Raw genomic sequence first — 25,566 nt, forward strand, 5'->3', positions numbered from 1 at the left:
TTAACATTGCCTTCAAAGTGACCAGTTACCCCAGGAATCTGACCCATCAGGTACTGCACAGATTTTATTAAATACAACAAAAGCATAATCTATTTTCAAAGTTCTTCTTCCATAGACAGAGAAGACTCCCAGACAAACTGAAGAATCTAGCTTCCCAAACCATCCTCTGTGCTTGAAGAAGAGGCAACAGGAGAAAGGAAAAATGACTCACTTCTTACATTAAACATAAAGATAAAATTCAAAAAGTAGATTATCCTACAGAAGTGGAAGCTAGATGAAGAGAATTTACATTGCAGGAAAGTAACTAGCTCTTTCTCAACAGGACACTGTTTGTAACATTTTGAATTATAAAATCGTCATAATAATCCTGACATACTGGCTCAGAGAATATAGAATTATGTCAGCTGCCACTTTTTTCCCCCCTGAAATAATGGAATGATGGTTACTCCAATGCCAGTTTACACACACACACACACACACACACACACACACACACACACACACAGGGACTTACTGAGCTGTAGAGATAGCCTTCACCATTCATGGCCACATAGAGGCTGGCCTTCACCCCTTGGATGGCCACCACACGCAGGCCCACGGGAATTAGATTGAAGAGAGCTAGAAAGGAAAAAGACAGAGAGGAAAGGGATCAGTGACCTTTTGAGTAAATCATCTCATTTATTAAGATAACTTTTTGGGGAATTAAAAACTGTGAACCAAAATGGAGAGGGAGAGGGAGAAAGAGTAAAAAAGGAAGAGGGAGCATGGAAGAGAATGAATGTCTAAGGGTGAGGACAACTTACCCTTCTTCCAAGTAAACCACATGAACTCATCTGTAATGAAGGGTTTACATTAGAAGGTTTCTAAGGGCTCCACCTGGATCTGAGAATTCAAGATCTCCCTTCCGCAAAATGAACAACACTCAAACCACGTAATATCAGATGTTTGTTTTATAACAAATAATTTAACCCACAATTTTTTCAATAGTGGAACATATTTATAGTAAAAAAAAATGCTAATAAAGTATGATCTTTGTAACAAATTCCAGACTTCTTCCTTTGTTCTCACCACTGTCCTTGTGCTACTGAAATAACTTAAGAAGTACAAGACCTTAAGATCTAGTTGGGGAAAGAAAGCTAAGACATATGGAATCATCTGATACAGTGTATAATTTATGTCTATAATTAAATGTAATATATGCATTCTATATATATTCTCTGTGTTACAGAGTTCAGGAAAATGGAAGGTCTGTGTGGAATGAAGTAGTCGGGAAATATCTTACACAGAAGATGGAACCTGCGTTGACACCTAAAGAAAGGACAGCAGTTGAGTGAGCCAGGGACAAAAGAACATTTAGCGTGGCAGTAAATTAGGTGGCTCTGCAGGGTAATGGGTGTGCACAGGAAGGGGCTGGCAGATTGGAGGATTTATTTCATATTGGGAAGAAATGGAAAAGAACACCATGTAGATAAGGTAGGGATAAATAACTGAGACTCTGGCATTCTAATCTTAGAGATCTGGACTTTCCAAATGGGCAGCCAGAAGTTGGCATAAAAGGATTCAAGCAGCAAGATTACAAAAATGTGTGAGCCTTGCAGACAACATCGCTTCTAAAACCCACCACTCAGAAACTGCATGATGTGGAGCTATTCATTTAACCTTTCTGCTTTAATTTTTCTGTCTGTAAAATGGGCATAATAATCCTCACTGCACAAAACTGAAAGAATAAGCAAATGCATTATCATGTTCTTAAAATTTTTCATAAACAGAGATGTGGTCTCTCTTATATTATGAGTTACTTATCATTAATATATAATGTTCATGTGTCAAGTAAGGTTAGCCTAGGGTCTGATGTAAAAACTCATATATCACCCAAGTAATATTGAATTTATATTCAGAAGATGATTTAGTACTTTAAAAACAATAATATTTCATATTTGTGCAACACAATTTTCAAAGTGCTGATAAATCCATTATTGTATTTGACCTGCCACCACAAACACTAAGAAGAGTTCAGGACAGAATGATCATCCTAAATTTTAGAAGGGCAAACAGGTTCAAAGAGATAAGCCAGGTAAAACAGCATCTGAACAAAGCCTTTCTGGCTCTTTAATGTGGTTACCTGCCCCAAATATCCTATTTCCCCCCTTCTTCCATTTCAAGTTTAATTTCTCCTAATATCTGTTCTTACGTTCTTACAAAATAACAGGTGATTTAGCTATTTCCCTACATAACTTGCAGCTAGCGTGGCTACAGATTCAGTACTAGCCAAGAAGATGTAGGCAGAAGGGTCTCTTAATGCATAAAGCCTCCTTCCCTAAAGACAGCTCATAAGTGTCTCTTGCCCTGATCTCAACGCTTTACCTAACTGCTGCTTTAACAGTGGCGGCTGGGTCATGACTAGACCATGAGAACAAGGGCTTCTCCTGAGGGAGTGGTAGCAGGTGAGCTGAAAGGAATTGGGTCCCCGAGGACTTTGTAGAGAAGTGGCACCAGTCACACATTCAATGTCCCAGGTCTGCCATTTTTGTAGGAAAATAAGTCTGTGCAACACAGAGTTAATCCTAATCCTAACTGATAGAGATTGGTAATGAAAGCAGAGTTAACATGAAAGATACAAACTAATGCAAGATAGTTACGCATTGTAAATAATCACATTTACTAGGCAATATCAAGTTTAATGACAATTCTTATGGGAAAAGTAATGAAATCCAAAATTGTACATAATGTCTTTCCAAGGTAAAGATTTCCCAGGCAAAACGCAGGGACATTGGTTCCTTTAGCTAAAACAGAAATAGAAAACCAACTATGAAGCTTTACCTATCTAAGGAGAGTGAGAGAACTACTCAAGTTAGGCAGGGACAAACACTTGTGTGAAAGTTTCATATGAACCACAAGGTGACAATGACTTTAGATAGTGTGCTTTGGGAGATTTAACAAGTTCATTAAAAAAATCAGTTCAAAAACCAATTTGTAATTAGACTTTTTAGTGGTAAAAACTACAAACTGTTCTCTTTGGGAGGGTCTGCATCTGCCTCCTAAAATCTTGAGAAATGGAAAATGACTTACCCTTACCTACTCTTTCTCTTCAGTGTAGCACACTGGCTATAACCCACTGGAGCCCTTCACTACTCAGTGGGAATTCCTCCTAAGTCTCCATTCTTTCTCTTCATCCTCAAAGCCATATCCTAACTCGTGTAACCAAGGCACACCATTCAAGTACCTTGCATCTATTCCTACCATTTCCCTTCTTACAACCTCTAGCGATGGATTCCTCAATGTCTACAGGATAGACCCAAAGTCTTTACTTTGGTGCTCAAAGCCCTTTGCAACCTGGCTCCAACCCAATATTCTATTTTATCACCTGTCACTCATTTCATCCACTAGAACCAGCTTTTAAGAGATTTTTACATTTGCTAAGTTCCCCCATGATTTTTAACTAGGCTGATCTTTTTTTTTATTTTATGCTCTCTTGAAAAAACTTATTTTCCCATTTCTAAATTTGGTCAACTCTTTTCATCCTTTAAGACCTATTTTATTGAAGTACATCATGAGTCTTATCTGAAATTGTTATAAGAAGAGGAGGTGTGTTCAGAGAATATAAATGCAAAATAAGGCAAAAAAAATGAATTGAATCAAATAGTTAAAATATTTTAGTATTCTCCAGATATTATAATCTTTGTAATAACTTTCAGCTTTTAAAATGTAGTCTTTTGTGATTTATTTTCTTACCTTACTCAGTTTTGTACTTAACTTTCATTTCATCATACTATATTTATTTTTCAAAGGGGGTCCCCAAAAGCATATAAATTTTAGGACCTATAACACTAAGGTCCATCTCAGAATGAAGTTTAAGTGGAAGGAGAGAATGAACGAAAGTAACAAATGAGAAAGAAAAAACTAAAGAGATTATATTACTTGAATGTCTACTTTTGTTTTCAGGCATTGTGCCAGGCATTTTGATATGCAAAATGTCATTTTTAAAATAAACTAGATATATGACTACTTCACTTTATTTCAGGGATAAAAATATTACCTTATTTTTTGGGTACAAAGTGGATAAATAAAGGGAATGAAGTGTCATTAAACGTTGGCATAAAATGCCTTAGTTGAACTCTCATATAGAACTTTGTAAATATTTTGATAGTGCCCCTGATTCGTCATTTATTCTTTCCACAAATATTTATTGAGCACTTACTGTATGCCACATGTCATACATAGGCCATGGAAATAGATGTATCCAACAGATGTAGTCTCTGGGGAATTATTTTCATCTGTAAATCTTTTTGAGACTCCTACTATCCCATGGGCAAGTGAAGGGCCTATAAACTTGTACTATTATTCTCAATGTCTTGCATAGCATCTTGGTCATAGAAGTCATTACTCAATATCTGCCAAATAAATAATGAATCAGCAGTGGTTTCTCTTTAAGTTTTCTTATTTACAGCTTTTCTAGGTCACATTTCCATAATTAAGCATTGAAGATAACATTTACCACACATAGTATATATTCAAATGTGGAATTTAAAGGGAAAGCCAGAACCCTACATGATACAAAGTTTGAGAGGATATAAACATAGGGTGCATTGGGCCAGTGTGTGTGTGTGTGTGTGTGTGTGTGTGTGTGTGTGTGTGTGTTTGTGTGTGTAAGGGGATTCAGGTTTGTGGGAATGAAGAGGAAGGGAAAAGTTTAGGGAATCTGTTACACCCAAGATATTAGACATCTTGTATAATTATACTGAACCAAAAAAAGTATTTTATAAAATTCCTATGTTATTATTCAACTTAATTTCTACCTGTCTATTATCCACAAAAGTTATTCCAGTGACAATATGGTGACAACCCAAAGAACATCAGAAAGTACCTAATGCGACAACCAATAAAGATGCAAAGAAGAAAAATAAGGAGAAGGGAAGAAGAAAAGAAGGAAGAGAAGGAGCAAAAAGTTCATTCCAACAGGTAAAACCTTCTTTTCAACAGGTAAATCCAGCATCTTCCTAAGAAACTTCTAAGGGCAGGCTCCTTATTGTTTATAATAATGAAGCACTATAAAGTGCAGTTATATTTTAAAATTCTGGGTTGAATTTGCTGAATAGGCAATGAAAAAATGCATTGATGGCCCACTAAAAACACAAGTAAATTTATAGTGGAAAATACTGAGAGAGAATGGAACTATTTGGGGTTATAATCTATGCACTCCCAATATAAGATCATCTTGAAAATTCAGTATCATTTCCCATACGTCAAAATAATCTCAAGAAAGATATTTCATTAGAGTTTAAATGATATTATATCCTAAAGTTGATACCATATTGTTTTCCCCTTTAATCCTACAGTCTCTTGCAAAGACATTTGTAACTGTAATATCCTATCTAATAAAAGACAAAAAGGGTAATTAATGGTACCTCTGCCAAACTTCCCATTGGCTAATTAGGGTGATATGCAAATTAACTGCCAACAAAGATGGCGGCCGGCAGCCATGCAGCTAAAGTGAGCAGGTGGCTTGCTTGCTCCAGTGATGGAGGAAGCCAAGGTTCCCTGCCTGCCACGGCCTGGCTCTCAGCCCAAAAGCAACAATGTTTCAATTATAGAAGGTAAACAAACCCCAGATACCAGGTTTCAGCCAGCCGTGGCCTCAGAGGTGGGAACGCCAGTGACAGCAACAATGTTTCAATTATAGAAGGTAAATAAATCCCAGAAAAAAAAAGAAAAGAAAAAAAGTAGAGGCTGGGAGCTTCAGTCGCCAGCCAGCCTGAAAACGGCCCTCAGCTCCTCACCCAGACTGGCCAGGCACCCCAGTGGGGACCCCCATCCTAAAGGGGGTGTGGCCAGCCTGCAAACAGCCATCAGCCCCTCACCCAGGCGGGCCAGGAACCCCAGCGGGACCCCAACCCTGATCCAGGACACCCTTCAAGGCAAACCAGCTGCCCCCCCACCCCTGTGCACCAGGCCTCTATCCTATATAGTAAAAGGGTAATATGCAAACTGACCCTAACAGCAGAAAGACTGGGAATGACTGGTCACTATGACACACACTGACCACCAGGGGGCAGACGCTCAATGCAGGAGCTGCCCTCTGGTGGTCAGTGTGCTCCCACACAGGGGAGCTCTGCTCAGCCACAAGCCAGGCTAATGGCTGCCAGTACAGTGGTGGTGGTGGGAGCCTCTCCTGCCTCCTCAGCAGCGCTAAGGATGTCCGACTGCAGCTTAGATCTGCTCCCCACTGGCAACTGGACATCCCCCGAGGGCTGCCAGGCTGCCAGAGGGATGTATGACTGCCATCTTAGGCCCAATCCCCCGGGAGCAGGCCTAAGCTAGCAGGTTGTCATCCCCCAAGGGGTCCCAGACTGCGAGAGGGCACAGGCCAGGCTGAGGGGGCCACCCCCCCTGAGTGAACAAAATTTTGTGCACTGAGCCTCTAGTTTATAATAATATTCATGGGCCACTCAATTGAATTCCCATTACTCATGAAAATAATATTTATTTCTGGAAATTATTTATCATTTACTAAGGTCAATTTTTTCTCCCTCTCTGCTTTCAATAGGAAAATGATCTTAAGGAACAGTCAAAAATTGAGGAGATTAAATCCAATACAAAAGTGGTCATAGAAATTATGGCACAAAAATATTAAATTTTAAAAAGCTGGAAGCTATCATAAAAATTATGAAATCTGGAAAATAATAAAATATTTTAGTTAACAACTTGATGAATACATATCAATACTTTTCTTCTCCATTATTTTGTATTAATAATATCTGAAAAATATTTTATAACAATAATTTTATAATAATCAGGCAAATTAATTGTTCCCTCATCCTAATTCCATAGCATTTCATACACAGTACTTATCACATTGCTTTTTCATATTAATGTGTTTGCTTAAGTCTCCCTGCAAACTAAGAATTCTTCAAGAATATGAAATATTTATTTCATCCAGACTGCATTGTACAGTAGAAACCTAAACAGTGTGGTCACTAAATTTAATTTTCTAAAACAGCATTTCTTACAGAAATTAAGGGAAACATGTGATTGTCCTATTTCTTTAGCTATTGAGTCAAGGAAACAAGACTGGGATGAGGACTGAAGATTAGTCCAGAGAACAGAGCTATTGATCATAATCTCTTCTCCTAACATTTAACAACTTTGTCACAAAGTAATGTAACCTCACAGACCCTTAGTGTCTGCTCTGAATGTTTCACTGACATTATGAAGGTCAATTAAAATATTTTTTTACAAACACTTGTTAAACCATAAAAGTAAAATACAAAGTATCATTATTGGTGTTGTTGGTTGTTGGTACTGGTGTTAAACTTCCAATTCTAGAGCATTCATAAAGGGCGTATGTGGCAGGGAAATCTGGGTCATCATTATGCCATGTTTTAACTTGAATTCCTTAATATGTCATGGGGGGAAAAGCAGCAATGCCTTTCAGTTTATATATTTACTAGAGGCCCAGTGCACGAAATTCATGCATGGGAGGGAGGGGCATCCCCTCAGCCCAGCCTGCACCCTCTCCAATCCGGGACCCCTCAGGGGATGTCTGGCAGTCGGACATCCCTCTCACAATCCTGGACCGCTGGCTCCTAATTGCTCACCTGCCTGCCTGCCTGGTTGCCCCTAACTGCCCCCCACTCCCGCTGATCGCCTCTCACTGCCTCTGTGTGCCAGCCTGATCACCCCTATCTGTGCCCCCTCTCCAGCCAGATCGTTCCTAACATCCCCCCTGCCAGCCTGGTAACCCCTTACTGCCCCTGCTGCCAGCCTGGTTGCCACCAACTGCCCCCCTCTGCTGGCCTGGTTGCCCCTAACTGCCCCCACTCCCGCTGGCCTGGTAGCCTCTTACTGCCCCCCTTGCTGGCCTGGTCGCCCCCAACTGCCACCCCTGCTGGCCTGGCTGCCCCACGCAGCCTTCTTCGTCAGTCATTTGGTTGTCCCTCACTAACCCCCCTGCCCGCCTGGTTGTAGGCAGCCATCTTGTGAGGGTGTGAGTGTTAATTTGCATATCACCTCTTTATTATATAGGATGATTCAGAGAACAAAAACAACTTTCAATTTAAAATAAAGCAATGAAAAGGATGTAAAAAATCAACATAATTTGACTATGTGGCTTTTAATCCCTCTGACCTATTTTATAAACAACTGGTTGAAATAATTCAACTGTCTGATTTATTTTGCATTGAATTTACTGATTTATGAAATGGATTAATGATTTGGGGCTTAGAGAATTAAAAATTTTCTTGTAAGCATTGGCTAATAGGAAACATTGTGGATTTTCTACATAGTGAAAATGAGCAATGTGGTGATCCTTTTCTGAAAAAAGCTAGTAGAAATGTTTGCCCTAGCTGTAGTAGATATCCTACCATTGGCTTTTATTCCTGATAGCATCATATAACCTTTCCTGTGTTACTTCAGAGAGGTTCAGAAACTTGAATAATTAACAAGTCAATTGAATGTGATTCTTCTTTTTACCCTCAGATGAAAAATGAAGCATATCACTATCGATAATGAAAGCAAATGCCTTTCATCACTCATCCTCTGCAGCCAATTTATCTTACACAGATTTGTCTCACTGTCCATTTCAAGAACTCAGTGAATAGCACAGGTGCTGTCCATAAGATCAATGGGCAAAACACCCACCAAGAAATCACTGCATGTTTTTAAGCTTTCAGATTTGTATCTTCCACAAATCTTTCCTCACAAGTTATGTTGCCCAAATGGACACTGTGGCCTAATAGGTTTATTTATTAAATCATTCACATGTACTCCAGACGTTGTGCTACACTTGTAATATAGTGGTATAAAAGGCAGACATGGTACCAGCCATCACTATGGTGAAAGTCTAAGTTGTAAAAGAATAGCCCCTAGCATGTACTCTGAATCCACCTTTACAGAGGAGGGCACTGAAGCTCAAAGATGTGATTTTCCCAAGGTCATTAAGTCCACCAAGAAAAAGCTAGGATGTGAACCTAGGTTCTGGTGTCTGTAAAGCGAGGGAAAAATATTGTTGCTCTTAAAAAGTAAAAGTGAAATTCTAGTAACCACAAGCTAAGCAGTTGTAAAGAAAGTGAGGAAAAAATAGAACTTTAATAAATATATTGAAGCCTTAAAAGATTGTTTCAACCAAGTAAAGATGTCCCACCCAGAAAATATAAAATCTTTAGTTCTTCCTTATTAAAATTACACACAAACACAAGCAAACTTGCTTGAGATGGTTTAGACATGCTCAACCAAAGCTTTGCACTTCATTATCATTAAATAGCAAAATGAGAAGGCAGTTTTGAAAATGTATGCACATAATACTGATAAGCAATTACATCAAAGAGTAGAAAGTCAATGAAATACCACAAAGAAAACACTCATAATTCCACTCAATTTATGTTGGCATTGACACTGAAAGGTTATATTTCCTGCTCACAATTTAAATATACACATGAGGAGGCAAAAGTGGGCTTATAGTTGTGAGTATGCTAAACACAGTTTATATTTATATTATTATTTATTAATTATTGTATTATCTTCCACACAAACAACTGTAAACCTACTTTTTACCCACTTTCTATAGTATCTTCAATCCAAAAATATTTCTATTGAACTAAATATGGTAAGATTTGTTTTTAAAATAAATAGAGGGGGGAATAGAATATAAAAAATAAGATGATGATTTTTGTCATTATTATTCTCTCACTTAAAATCGTCTCCTTCATATCATCTCTAGTTACACATCCCTAGTTACACATTTATTTTTTCCAAAGGACCACATTTCACCTATCACTCAGTTGTGATTGCTCAATAACATTCACTGGTTCCCCACCTCTAAAATATGGTCCTGTGATGCTTCCATGTATATTCTGCTTCATCCAAACTAATCAGTTCTTTCTCCCCCAACAGGGCAGGAGTCTCCTCTGCTAGGTGCTTTTGCACCTCCTTATCTGAAATGCAGTGCTCCTAATCTTAGGTCACATGCTTTGATCCTATTCTTCAAGATTCCATTTAAAATCTACTCTCACTGAGCACCACAGCTTTGGGGGATTGCTCTCCTCTCTGAAATCTTGTGATTTTTCAGTATTGTTTTGTCTTACATAAATGTTCAACTGCTCTGGAAGCAGCTAGAAGGCATGAGTAGTATGGGAATTGTCTTTGTAATCCAGAAACTAAAACTGAGTTGGCCTTCAGTGTGTTGGAGTTAATGAAGTATTCATATAATGTCCTATGTGAAACTCCAGTCATTTTGTTGTAGTTGCCTGAAACCATGTCTTAAGAAAACATTTGAGGCTAGGCCACAATGAATGTGAAAATTTAATGATGTCTGCCATAGACACCGGAGGGGCACTTGGCCATTTCTTTGTCATCTCTAGCTTGAGGGCATCCTTTTACAATAAAACATCACAAAATATTTCATAAAAGAACACCGATTTGCACTCTAAAAGATATATTATTGCATAACTCTGTCTCAAAGTTTTTTGCTGTTGTTTTTCAAAATAGTTCTGATGCCTTGCCATACCCATGACAACTAAATAAGCATATTTTTTAAAAATAACTAGTTTTATTGATTTCAGAGAGGAAGGGAGAGGGAGAGAGGGATAGAAATATCAATGATGAGAGAAAATCATTGATCAGCTGCCTCCTGCACACCCCGTACTGGGGATCAAGCCTGCAACCCGGGCAGGTGCACTGACCAGTAATTGAACACTGACCTCCTGGTTCATAGGTCAACCATTGAGCCATACCAGCTAAGCTAACTAAACATCATCAGGGTTGAACCTAACCACCAATTAAAAAATAACAAAAACAACAAAACCTCCTCAGATGATTCCAAAGGGCCCTATTGTTAAAAAGCTATTTCATATTCAGTAGTCCTGGGGTAGTTCAAACAAGCTCCGAGGTAATGCTGGCCCTTACCAATCCTGACCAGTCAGCGGTTCAAAGCCTAGTGTGGGCAGCCTAGGCTTCTTTTGCCACTTGCTGGAAAGGTAGAATCTGAAGACCTACTGAATCAAAATCTGCAGTTTAACAAGATCCCCATGCACTTAAGGTTTGAGAAGCACAGTTCTAGATGGGTGGTCCTCAATGTACGGTCTTGAGAACTTGTTAGAAATACCAACTCTCCAGCCCCCACTTAGACCTGCTAAAAGAGAAACTCTGGGGATAAATCTCCCAAATCAGTAGTTTACTAAGCCTTCCAGGTGATTCTGATGCACACAAACATATGGGAAGCAACATTCTAAAAAAAAATCACCGTTATTACACTTGAATGAACTTTGGAATCATTGGTGTTATTTTAAAAGAATACCAATGTCTGGATTCCATCCTCACAGATTCTGCTTTTATTGATCTGGAGTAAGACTTGGGCATCAGGTTTTCAAACGTACCCAAGTGATTCTAACATGCAAAACCCTTGGAACCATTATTCTAGAGAACTTGGATGTAGGTAGGTAGACTGTCTTCCTTTGCATCTTGGTAGGACTTCCCCTGCTCAGATTATCAGCAGAATCAAAGGGCTGAGGACAGACCACATATAACTGTATTCATTCTAACACACTCAGAGGGAAATTCCAAGTGCAGTGGGGCTTAATCGCATCTAAATTAGACTTACATCTAATTGCCCCAATGATATGAAGGCTGGGCCTCGAGCAGAAAAGAATGCTGAAACTGAAGATAAGTTGCCAAAAAAAAGGCTTGTTATACAATTCTTCAAAGCTCTACTCAAGTCCTACACTTCCCCTGAAATTATTCTTGATCATATTTCAGCAGCATTGATCGCTCCTCTTTAGACTTTCCAAAGCATTCCCTTCCTGGAGGGTAAATGTGATGTTATATACTTTAGTCTTTACACATATTTCCCAATTTGCAGATGAGCTTAAAAGTGCTAAGCAAATGGACCAAGTTTATACAGCTGGTAAATTGAGAAATACATATTAATATCCATAACTGTCTTTCACTAAAACCCTGTGGGCTATTCACACATCACACTGCTTCCCCATTTACCAGTACTGATTTCTGGTATACACTAAAGGAACAATAAAAATGAGGTCTTCTGCCAATCCCTTAGTAAGAAGGAGCAAAGAGAAGCTTTATTTAGAATACTTTTTAAAAACTAAATTATAATACTATGGAGTGGGCTTCGTATTGCTGTACAGACACTTTTTGACATTGGTTTCCTCCTCATATCGGTCTCAGTGCCAGGGAAAGCAGATGTTCAAAGTGCACCCTCACTAAATCTTGGCTGTATGCTTGCCTGCTCAGTACCACTCTATCTAGCCTACTGCATAATACATGAATATTTATATACACACACAAACACACATACTACACACCTCAAACTTCCCAAGTGAGATATATGAAATAGGAAACCACATTAATTAAGATTTTTAAAATTATTGTTTAATGGCTAATTAATCCAAAACACATATCAATTTACAGTTTAAATACCTCAAGCACATTGAAGAAAAATTCTCTCAAGTTTAATGTTCAGCCTCTCTAAAGTAAACCACCATATTTTATAAATAAACCACCATATTTCATAAATAAATGATTTTTAAATGTGTTGTGAGAAGAATGCAGGGGTATAATTTAGGGAATATTTATTATGCACTAAATATTAACCAGAAAAGAGACTGGGGATTGAGTATAAAGTGGGTAATGTTCTAGGCATTACCTCTGGAACAAATAAACTCACTGAGTTCAAATCTTGGGTCTACAATTTAGTAATTGTGTGACTATGAGCTAATAAGTTAAACTTCCAGTGCCTCAGTTTACTCACCTAAAAAGGAGAAATGATTACTGGAACTGATATATAGGATCATTGTGATAGTTAAATGTGTAAAATTTATAGTTTTCAGACCTTTATCAGTCCCTTAGAAAGTACTCAGTAAACATTAGCCATTATTATCTAATTTACCCCAAACTCAGAGGTTAAGGAATCTCTCATTGAAAATATATAATTCTTCCTTTATACTTCATAGTGGTATGTCTGTATGAAACACCAGTCCATATGAGAATAAAATTATTATGATCTAGCCCTTATTTAATTGGTGGCTACAGCCTGAACGCCTAAGTGAATGAATCACATATAATAAATCCCACTCCCATTAATTACTATCTATATGAAGTAGAAGAATATAGGTAAATCTGTATAGTCTTCCAAGAAATAACTTGAGGAGGGAACACAGGATATGGATATAATAGAACTGAATTTTCTTACCATGCACAAATCAGTTCACCTCTCAGAGCCTCAGAATCAGACAATTTCAGAGGGATTTTTAATTATCTCTAACTCATTACAACTCTAATTTAATACACTTTACCATTACTTCAAGAACCTCCCTCCCCTACTTTTTTAAAACATTCTTAAAGCACCTGAATATATATATTTATTTTCTTGCAAAATAAGCTTAAATTATGCTACTTGTCCTACTTGAAAAAAAGAAAAAAGAAGAAGAAGCAACATCTCCCTCTCTTAGGTAAATGTACCATTTACATACTTTCAGAAAATGTCTCTGTAATTATCACCAGGACTATGTATTCACTTTGAAAGTATAGTCAATACTGCACAAGAGTGTGTTCTTCTACTTTCATTGCTAGAATGTTCACTTTTCCAGATGAAGCATATTCAATGTTCTTCCTGTTTTCATAATGGAAAATGACTACCTTACCTAGACTTTGAATTCTCTAAGATTCTCTAAGATTCTCTGTCATTCTCAAAACAAAATACAAATGTGATCCAATTTGAATTAATTCTTCAAACTGGGTGTTGTTCAACAGATTCATTCTTTTTTTTAAAAAAAGTAAATATTTTTATTGATTTCAGAGAGGAAGGGAGAGAGAGAGAAATAGAAATATGAATGATGAGGGAGAATCATTGTTGGCTGCCTCCTGCACACCCTCTACTGGGGATCGAGCCCGTTAACTGGGTATGTGCCCTTGACCAGAATCGAACCTGGGACCCTTCAATCCACAGGCTGATGCTCTACCCACTAAACGTGGCTAGGGCCACGTTTATTTTTGATTGGGATTGTTCTGCAAATTCAGTTCCATTCATTTATTCAACAGGTATTGAATGTCTACTATGTGCCAGGCACTACCATAGGTGTAAATTGCAGACAAAGCTTCCTGCTCCTGTGGAGTTTATATTTTATTTTAGCCTTTCAATTTAAGTGGTAGGCTGATTACTGTGTTGCTACTATGAATTAACCTACCTGTATTAAATGGTAAGACCTTATACATGCCAACTCAGAGATAAATCAGGTATAGTCAATGTCCTTAAGAATTGTGTAACTCAAAGAATGTAAATAGCCCACATGCATAATAAATACATACAGGTAAAACTGCATACATATCCTAAAAGATGAACCACTGTGCAAAGGAAAAAGCAGGACTTCCAGTTAAAGAAATCAGAAAAACTTTTCAAAAACAAAAGGCAGTTCATTTTGGTTTTGGATGATATAATCAGTGGGGAAAAATAACATAAGCAAGTACAGAATGAGGAAACTGTGGGGTGTATACGGAGAGCATTTTAGAGGAGAAAAGACACCCTATCTAATAAAAGAGTAATATGCAAATTAACCATCATTCCAACACAAAGATGGTGGCGCTCATAGCACAAGATGGCGGTGCCCAGTCCTCTCAGCCCCGCAGGAGTCCTCCAGTCCCGGGGGGTGGCTGCTGAGAGCAGGGCCTGCTTGGCCATTGCCGCGGCGACCTGAGAGTGGCCCAGCGGGCCCCGCAGACAGTGGAGACCACTGGGAGTGGGCATAAGCCATCCATAGGACATCCCCTGAGGGCTCCTGGATTGGAGAGGGTGCAGGTCGAGCTGTGGGACCCCCCCCCTCCACCCCCCATGCATGAATTCCATGCACCAGGCCTCCAGTAATAAAATAAATAAGTATATTAGTGGTAAGTGTTCTGGAAGGAAAAATTCCAATTGCCAAGGGGGAGTGAAATGCTGAAGATAGGGATTGAAACTGACACAGATTAACCAGAAAAGGCCTGGCTGAATAAAAGCATCACTTTTGAGTAAGAGTATAAAGAAGATGAGGGAGTAGGCTATTGTGATTTTTAGAGGAAGAACATTGTAGGCATAGGAGGTAGCTGGTACCAACATTTTGAGGAAGGAGCATGGTGTGTTGGAAGAACAGGAAGCAGGCTAATCAAAAGAGGAGAGAGAACAGTCAGGATAGGTGATGGGTGGGTTTTATATAAAACATTGGTTAAAAGATGAAATTTGGCTTTTATCCTTAATAACGTGTGATGAAAGAGAATGAGTAGAGGTGAATTTATCTGACCTGTGTTTTAACCAGGTCACTCTGGCTGCTGTGTGAACAATAGACTGAAGGGGGAAAGAGGTAAGGTAGGAGGCTACTGCAGAAGTCCAAAGATGAAAGCAGCTTGGTCTAGGTAGTGGCAATAGGGGTATTGAAATGTGGTCCAATTCTGTATATATTTTTAATGCAGATTGAATTTACTAACGTCTTCCAATTCAATGCAAAAATTATTGCACCAGCTTCTCACAATTTCCCCCTTTTTGCAATGTGTTTAAAAAATAAAGTTTCAAGTTTTTTTCCAGCTGTCAAAGTTTCAGATCTGTCAGGAATATTGGAGATAATCTTTTCCAAACACCTCATTTTAAAGAGTGGAAAACCAAGGAAGAGAAAGCGTGCATGACTTAAACAACATCACATAGCTAATAAAGGATAGAACCTGCACTGGAAACCTGGTCATCTGGTTCACAGTCCAAGCTACTTTGCCTTGCATTTGGTGATATTTAAGCAGTTTGAACCTGTCCTTTGAAATTTTATTGAGTTGTTTTGATTTCACAACATTGGATGATAGCTACAAGTATCCCAAACTTAAAAGTCTTCAGGGCCTATGCAGATAAGAGTCAAATATGGGGCATCTATTACATAAATGCACTAATTTTCCCCCTAAAGTGTGCCAGCTAAATGAAACATATCTGTGTAGCCCTCCACTTTGGGATGTTGGACAATTCCCATCACTGTACTGGCCAGAAAGGCAAACAAGGATGTTATACTCTAACAGGGTAAACGGAAATGCAGATAAGGAATTGCAGTACACACAGGGTTCAAGCACAGTAGAGTAATATGAGTGATCAGTGTGGAGTTTTTGTGTGGAAGTGGCAGTTGAAGTGGTCGCTGGGGAAGGCCTCAGACAGACAAAGGGAATAGAGTTGAGAAGGGTACTGGTGAAGTCATTTCAAGCAAAAGGAATTGGTATGTGTAAAAGCTCCAAGACATAAAACGATGTGGTACACCTGACTTACATCATTATACATGTTTTTGTAATTCCCCAGACCTATGTTTGATCACACATCTGTCTAGAACGGAACTCTCACTCTCTCCTGAAAATAAGTCAAGTGGAACCGATTCCCTAGATCAAGGGTGGGCAAACTTTTTGACTCGAGGGCCACAATGGGTTCTTAAACTGGACCGGAGGGCCGGAACAAAAGCATGGATGGAGTGTTTGTGTGAACTAATATAAATTCAAAGTAAACATCATTACATAAAAGGGCACGGTCTTTTTTTTCAATAGTTTTATTCATTTCAAACGGGCCGCATCCGGCCTGCCGGCCGTAGTTTGCCCAGGGCTGCCCTAGATGCTTAAGATGTTAGAAAGTCTGAAATTCAGTATGTTTTTCAATATCCCTGCTTCCCCTATTCTGTTAGGAATCAGGTACCCATAGAACTCAGTATGACAGTTCAAAACAGAAATTGCATTCAATCCAAGGTACAGAGGAGAATTACCAGTTGTATCTGCAGTGATGAGGATAATCTGGAGGACTTGTCAAAACAGACTTTCGAGTCCAGCCCAGAGATTCTGTTTCAGTAGCTCAAGGAAGTGTATTTCTAAAAAGTGATGCTGATACTGGCGATACGAGGACTAGACACTTTCTAAACCACTGACTTAGAGTACTCTGCAATACCCCTCAGCTTAAGGGCCTTTAAAGTCTTTCATGTACAGTAACTGCCAGCACTAAGAATTTTGTTTCTGTGACAATGGCCACTTCTACTAGCTCCTTGTAAATATGGACCCTCACCTCTACTGATGAGACTAACAACAACCAAAAACAACCGTCAACACAGAACTGTGTTTTAGGCATTATTTTTAGCACTTTTCAAGAATCAACTCATTTATTCTACCCAACGACCCTTTTATCTAAGCGTTATGATGACTCCCCCTTTCTACCTTAAAGGCATATAATCTCAAATCAGATAAACCTGAATTCAATTCTGCCTCTATCATTATGTGTGTGACTTTCCAGATCTTGATACACTCTATGAAAATATCACATCAGGATTTGAAGAAAAAAAAAAGATTTCCTGCCAGTAACATACCTTTCGGTATTTATGGAAATGGAATCTGTGAATCAGTTTTTCTGAGCATATATATTGATTTCCATATAAGAATGCAAGAAAGGCTATCAAAATCTTAGAGACCCCATGTTCCTCTCATTTTGTAAACTCGGAGATTATATAAATCTGAGAAAGTGTATGTGACTTTCCCAAGACCAAGCACTGGTCACCTCACAGAGCCACCGGCAAACTAAAGACAATCTCAGTCACTCAGCTCTTTCTAGGAATACACTTGGTTAAATAACTTCCATAAGATTCTCACCCACAATGTGTACTGCCTATACATATTTGCCCATAAATAGTCATAGAGCAAGTAGGAAGAAGGGTAATTTCAAATTGCTCCTGTTTTGCTTTACTGACCAGAGGAACACAGGAGGGCAGAAGTCTTAGGATCAAAAAGAAATATAAGATCAATAAGAAGTTAAGGGGCTAAGGTAAAAAAATAAGCATGAAGAGTAATTCCCTTTTAATTTTATGTGAACAGGTAAACTATTCAAGGACATAATTTGTGCTTGTTCACACTCTCCACAAATATTATTTGGAGGAACAGTCTTTAAACTTAAAACACAATCAACAAAGACACATTGCTAACGAATGTCCTTCACTTCTAGCTATGCAAATCAAAAGGCAATGTTTTTATCTTTTGAAAAAATCAAATGAAGTAACTGCATTTATGAGCTAAGACTGAATATTAATTTTGCTCTTGAAAAGATATGCCACTATACAAGTAACAACATTTCATCTACCAGAGCGGTGCTCAGGATTATGTAATAATCTTGCTTAAAGAAAATCAGCAGGATAACACATGTATTTCTTTTTCTTCTTATCCAACTTGACTTCACACCTACAAGTTGATATCATAATCTTAAAGTACAGATGACTCTAGAAGAAAATAATGTCCCTATAATTGGGTATGGCATAGTCTTAATCTCTCATGAGTACTAATATGTGTGTGTATTCTAAAGTAGGTGAAAGAGATAAACCCCTGGTCCAAAAATGCCCCATGTTATGTGGAGAACACATCCTTATAAATATTTGCAACACTCCTTATGTCCTTGATAATTTTTCCAACTAACTATTTGGAGCATATTTCTGTTCATAGTTTAGCAATACAGACCTTCTGTTGGCTTTGGCTATATCTATGTACTTGTGACTAGTGATATCAAAATATCATATGTTTGGTATTATATAGAAGACATAACTGGATGACTAAATTTTCCAAATTTCCAGTCAGATTCCTGAAACTCAGAGACCATTTTGAAATGTTTTTCTTTATGCTGAACTGATGGTCAATTTAGTGTATTCATAAAATCTGAAGAAACTGCATTTGTCTTTAAAATTGGTAGTTAGGAACTCAAAATATCAGAGGTCTAGAATTAAAAAAATCTCAATAAATAAATTCCAAAGTAGTTAAATATTAAGTATAAAGATAAAACAATACAAAAACAAAACATGAAAAACAATTTTAAATAATCTTGGGATGAGTGAAGACTTTCTAAATAGGAAAAAAAGCTGAGGGCATAAGAGCATACTTTAAATAAAAAAATAAAATAAAGCATGGCATTTACAGATAAGAATAAAAAAAGTAAAAATATTTGCAACTCATATAACATAGAGCTGATTTTTAAAATATAGACTTCCTACAAATGAAAATACAGATTTTTTTTTTATAAAAACAGATATAAATAGACATTTTATAGAAAAGAAATGTAGCCCTAGCTGGTTTGGCTCAGTAGATAGAGCATTGGCCTGTGGACTGAAAGGTCCTGGGTTCGATTCTGGTCAAGGGCTCAGGCCCAGGTTTCAGCCTCAATCCCCTGTAGGGTGTGCAGGAGGCAGCCAATCAATGATTCTCTTTCATCATTGATGTTTCTAGCTCTCTCTCCCTTTCCTCTCTGAAATCAATAAAAATATATTTTTAAAAAAGAAAAGAAATGTAGATGACTCTTAAAATAGATGTACAGGTGCTCAACCTAACACAAGATAAGAAAAATTAAAGTTTATGTTTTTAGGCAACAAAGAATCAAAATTTTGATAACACATTTTATAGACTAGAAGATAAAGAAATAAATGCTCTCTGTAAATTTGTATGACAAAGAGCAAATAGATTTCAAAATTATAAAAGCATATAAACCATAACTCAGTAATTTCACTTCTAAGAACCCATCCTATAAATACACTTGCACACATCCAAAATAACTTATGCACAAATATATTCTTTACAGCATTGTTTGCAGTAGCAAAACATTAGAAAGAACTGAAATGTTCTTCAACAGGAAATCTGGCTAGAAAATTGCTCCATTCAAATATGTGCTAATATGGAAAAATCTTATTGATATAACATATTGAGTTAAAAAGGCTGTGGAACAAGATATATACTGTGGAAGTATAGATAAATAGTACTATCTATGTTGATAAATTCGTAGACTATACATGGAAGAAAACAAAGAAATGTGACCTGATAAAAGAGAAGAGAGGGACAGAAAATTGCTTTTGACTGAGTCGGTGCCTTCTAGCTATAAAAACACACCCGCAATTGAACAAAGTTGGGATTAATGACTCAAAGCAAAGAGGAAAAATACACAACATGGCAGAACTGGGATGGCTTAGTAAGAAGTTGTCAAAAAAGGACTTACAGGATTTATTATGTGATTTTTAGGGCGGCTCCAAGAAATGTAGACTTACTCCTGTTGGATGTCCTAAGGAAGTAATGTAACTTGAGGCAACCAATTGATGTCTCTCTCTCTCTCAAATCAATAAGCATGTCCTCTGGTGAGGATTAAAAAAAAAAAAAGAATTTCAGAACTGAAGGAGACCTTAGAAACCACTGAATTCTGAGACTATCCCAACCACCACCATCTTCTTCCCCCTCCCACACCAAAATGGTTTTCTTGTAAAACCCTTTTACTTTACTAAAGCAAAACTTTAATAAATAAATAAATAATCTTGGAATGAGTAAAGCCTTTTCTAAATAGGAAAAAAAAATGCTGAAGGCATAAGAGCATATTTTAATAAAAAATAAATGAAGAATGAATACAGTAAAAAGAGTAAAATTATTTGCAACTCACATAACATAGGACTGATTTTTAAAATATCAGCTCAATGTGCCAGTACAGCATCTGCTTGAATATCTCCCAGTGTTACTCTTGTGCTAATAGACCAGGCAGTTCATTCCACATCAAATGGCTCTTAGTATTGTTCAGAGGGAAAGAGAACAATACATTTGGTTATAATATCTTAATTGTTTTCACCCCAGCACATTTGACCTCTTCAAATGCATCTTCTCCTCTAGTATCCAGGGAGCAGAGTAATTACCTTTCTAATGTTATGTAAAATATCCCCATTAATACTCTCCAAACTGCAATTTTTGTGGGTTGGGTTTTTTGGGTTTTTTTGTACCAGTGTTCCCACACAGTTTTGCATCTTTTGTTGTCATTACATTTGCAGAGATTCTTATCTGTTACTGCTGACAAAGCCATGTGTTTTTTCACTCAATTGCATGTAATTAGTCTTTTCTTCAGGAACAAAAGAACAGGTGTCTTTATCTATTCTATGTGAGATACCATAGTAAGGTTCGTTGAGTCTAATGATGTCTAGTGAATCAAACAGCATAATTCTGACAGATGCTCATAGTAACAAGATTTTTAAAAACTAATTAAATGCTTTTACGCCTGCCCACACAAAGGGGAGAAAGAAAGGCATTTTAACATTTTAGCGGCTTACAATAATTTTCTATTAAAAGTTGAGTAAAAGTTAAATCTTTCTCTGATGTTTTAAATTCCCACTCAGAAAATATATGTTTTCATTGAAAAATTTTCCAATGAAAATATTGGGGAGGGGTATCAGAAAAAACTATATTAGTCCAAAAACTAGTGAAATCTGAACAAAGCCTAAAGCTCAGTTAATAGTATTGTGCCAGTATTAATTATCTAGGTTTTTTTTAATAATTATACTATTGTTATATAAATTAGTACTATTAGGGGAGCTGGATGAAGAGGACACAGGAATTCCCTGTATTAATTTGTAATTGTTTTAAAGTCTAAATTTATTTCAAAAGGAAAAAATAAAAAATATTTGGCTAAGAAGAGTATTTAGCCAATGACCTAAATAAACTTTTGCATGTCTGCACAAGGAGACATTCATTCATTTGTTCCATTTATGTTGAGTATTTATTATATACTAGAGGCCCGGTGCACAAAATTCGTGCACAGGTAGGGTCCCTAGACCTGGCTGGCAATCAGGGACAATCAGGGCCTTCTGGCTGCTGTCCAGGTCCTTCCTTCCGGCTGCCAGCAGAGGTCTCCCTTTGTTCCGCAATGCCCCCTGGTGGTCAGCACATGTTATAGGGAGTGATCAAACTCCCAGTCTCCGGTCGAAGTCTCGAGGGGATACTTTGCATAATATATATATATATATGTTTGAGAGATCATTCTAGGTTCTAAAGCTATATCAAAGATGAAAGCAAAAATCTCTTTATTCATGAAACTAACATTCTCCTGGGAGGAAGATAAAAAATAAGCAAATACACAGCAACAATATATATGCCAGGTAGTCATTAATTACAGCTATGAGTAGAGAAAAACAAGTAGGGTATCAGAATAAAGAAGGCCAAGGTGAGATGTATCATTTTATAAAGGATGATCAGGGAAGGTCGCTTTAACATCTATAAGATATATCTTGGAAGCACTGTTTGTAATTGCCCTAAAATAGAAAAGATGATTATCCACAATAAAAGAGAATAGATAAATATATTGGGAATATTCATACAATGGGTTACTCTACAAAAATAAACAATATCAAGCAAATATATAACCATATATGCATCTCATAACCATAATATTGGGAAAAAATGACATAAGATTTATGTACAGTAATGGTCACACTTTTTAATAAAACATTTAAAAACATACAAAGCAATACTTGATTTAAGTATACATATGTGAAAAACTGTATTTATAATACAGCATGGATGTAAAAAAAAAAAAATGCCAAAGGCAGGATAGTTGTTATATCTGGTACTGAAAAAAACAAAAAAACAAAACAAACAAACAAACAAAAAAACAGGGCTCCAACAGAGACAACACAGAGAGGTTGCAAACATCTTGATATTTTTAAGTAAATTTTAAGCCAAGGGTTGGGTATCCAGTTGATTTATCTTAGTCTTATTATTTTGTACGTCTAAACTATTTTTAATACCAAAAATGTCAAAAATTGTGTGCAATATCTTAATAAAAAATAAGATATTTTAAATTTGTAAATTTAGACAGGTTGTAAACGTATTTGACAAAGTATATCATCCTCAATGTGGATGTGTGTGTATTATACACTAGAGGCCCAGTGGACAGATTTGTGTACCGGTTGGGTCCCTCAGTCTGTCCTGCACCCTCTCACAATCGGGGATCCCTCATGGGATGTGGTAGTGCACGTGAAGCAGCAGGCGGCTGGCGAGGAGCCCGAGCCCAGGCTGAGCACTACACCGCTCCTGCTCATCCTGGCCCCAATGCACCTGCTACCACCGCTCCGTAGCACGGCTGCAGAGGTGGAAGAGGCTCGTGTCACCACAGCTGCACTTGCCAGACATGAACCCGGTGGCTGGCGCCCGTCTGTCAGCTGAGTGGTGCTCCCAGTGTGGTAGTGCACTGACCACAGGGGGCAGGTCCTGCATTGAGCATCCTCCCCCTGGTGGTCAAAGCTTGTCATAGCAACCGGTCAACCAGTCATTTGGTCATTCATTAGTTCGGACACGAAGGCTTATATATATACATATATAGACTAGAGGCCCAATGCACAAAATTCATGCAAGAATAGGCCTTCCTTCCCCTGTCTGCCAGCACCAGCTTCCCTCTAGCACCCGGTACCCGGGCTTCCCTCGCAGCACCAGTTTTGTCTGGAAGGTCGTCCAGAAGGATGTCTGGTCTAATTAGCATATTACACTTTTATTATTATAGATCATGCCATTATGTGCATATATACATTTTTTTTTATTTTTTAATTACATGTATAAGGTGGAACAAAAGTAGGTTTACAGTTGTGAGTATGGAAAATGCAGGGTTTATTCTTTTTTTATTATTTATTAATTACTGTATTATTTTCCATACAAACAACTGTAAGTCTACTTTGGCCCCAGCCTGCATATAAGTATTTGTGTATAACATATGTGTGTAGGCATGTATTTACACTAGCCATTGAACCAGCATCAGCAGAGAAAGCACTTGCAATTATTTTTCTAGCAAGAGTGAAGAAAGGATTTTTCTTAGCTGAGCCCACACTTTCATCCGGCCTTCTACCTCTATCCCATGATAAATCACATGCATCTACAGGGCACCTATCTGAGTTGCAGTTGCATCCTATGAAATTGACTATGGTTACCTGACTTACTTGGAGATTGAATCTTTCAATTTCTAATTCTTTTTTAATATATTTTATTGATTTTTTACAGAGAGGAAGGGAGAGGGAGAGATAGTTAAAACATCAATGAGTGAGAAACATCGATCAGCTGCCTCCTGCACACCCCCTACTGGGGATGTGCCCGCAGCCAAAGTACCTGCCCTTGACCTGAATCGAACCTGGGACCCTTCAGTCCACAGGCCGATGCTCTATCCACTGAGCCAAACTGGTTAGGGCAATTTCTAATTTTTTAATATTTTTTCTTAAAGGCGGGATGGAAAGTGCTGAGAGAGGATGTTAATGTTACCTTCTCTGGTCACCTCATTTCATAGAAAAATAAACTGAGATCAAGGGATACCTCAGAGATAGAATGGGTGACACAGCTTGGTGATCTCCCTGATTCTTTCCATCTATGCTTGTTGCTTGCTTTACTAAATCCACTTTCTTGTACAGATGCAATAAATGGAAATCCTACATGGAGAGTGAACCATCCTCATTCTTCTGTCCTCAGTTGAAAATGTGAATCATTTAAAGAATGCATCCCCACAAACACAAACCAACAATGCAAACCACAATAAGCTAATCAACTACTTTGAAGAAAACTGGAATTGAATTCTTTATAATAAGATTTTTTCTTTATTGTAATTCATATTTTGTAGTGTATAATATGAAGTGAACAAAGAATAATTTGGAAGGGCTGGACAAGAGCATTTTCACACTTTAGGCATTGTAGATCTTTCCTCAAATCTTTATTTTTAATTGAAAATATACTTCATCATAAAATATCAGCCTTCTTAGATTACCTTATGCAATTTATGTTTTGGTAGATTGTCAGTCTCATCACAAAATCATATCCATCAGAAGACAAATTCAATTGGACATATATTTAATTAAAAATTAAAAATTAAATATATTTACTATATACTCAAAAGTAAAATTCTAGTAGTGAATACAGATAAAATTTAGAAAAGAATATGGCACCCCACATAATTTTAGAACCCAAATTTTCCTCAGTGTATGCATATCATTATGCAGAAAATGAAAGGTATGATACAGTGAGCCTCCTTATGCTAAGGTTTATATTCAAAATATTTCCAAAATTAAAATATACTTTACTAAAACTTGATGATTTTGTTGAATTACTACACTTATCAACTCTAAGGTTGAATTAGTTAAAAATGATTTCCAAGGATATTATTAACTAGAGGCCCAGTGCACAAAACTTGTGCACAGGAGGGGGCGTCCCCTCAGCCCAGCCTGCACCCTCTCACAATCTGGGACTGCTGGCTCCTAACCACTTGCCTACCTATCTCCCTGATCACTCCTAACCACTCTACCTGCATGCCTCATTGTCCCTAACCACTCACCTGCCTGCCTGATCGCCCCTAACCCCTCTGCCTGCATGCCTAATTGCCCCTAACCACCTCTGCCTACCTGCCTAATGCCCCAAATCACTTGCCTGCCTGCCTGTTCACCCCTAACTGCTCGTCTGCCTGCCTGATCTCCCCTAACCACCTTTGCCTGCCTGCCTGATGCCCCAAACCACTCGCCTGCCTGCCTGATCGCCCCTAACCATTCACCTGCCTGTCTGATCACCCCTAACTGCCTCTGACTGCCTGCCTGATTGCCCTTACCCTCTGCCTGCCTGCCTGATCGCCCCAACAGCCTCTGCCTCGGCCCCCACCACCGCAGCTTCCTCTGGAATGATGTCCAGAAGGTCGTTCAGCTGTCTGGTCTAATTAGCATATTGCACTTTTATTATTATAGACTAGAGGCCCAGTGCATGAAAGTTGTGCACAGGGGTGGGGGGTGT

The 25,566-nt window shown here is 37.9% G+C and overlaps 1 protein-coding gene across 9 annotated transcripts in view; it reads right to left on the reverse strand.

Moving 5' to 3' along the window:
* Positions 1-25,566, reverse strand: part of FGF12 (fibroblast growth factor 12) — a 528,942-nt gene that overhangs the window by 186,656 nt on the left and 316,720 nt on the right. For all 9 annotated transcript variants that reach the window (XM_081087036.1, XM_081087037.1, XM_081087041.1 and 6 more), the window contains one exon: positions 515-618. In XM_081087036.1, coding sequence (XP_080943162.1) covers positions 515-618 — 104 coding nt within the window. The remainder of the gene's footprint in view (positions 1-514; positions 619-25,566) is intronic.

This window comes from Myotis nattereri (assembly GCF_964212035.1).
Source record: "Myotis nattereri genome assembly, chromosome: 3".
Classification (NCBI taxonomy): Eukaryota; Metazoa; Chordata; class Mammalia; order Chiroptera; family Vespertilionidae; genus Myotis; species Myotis nattereri.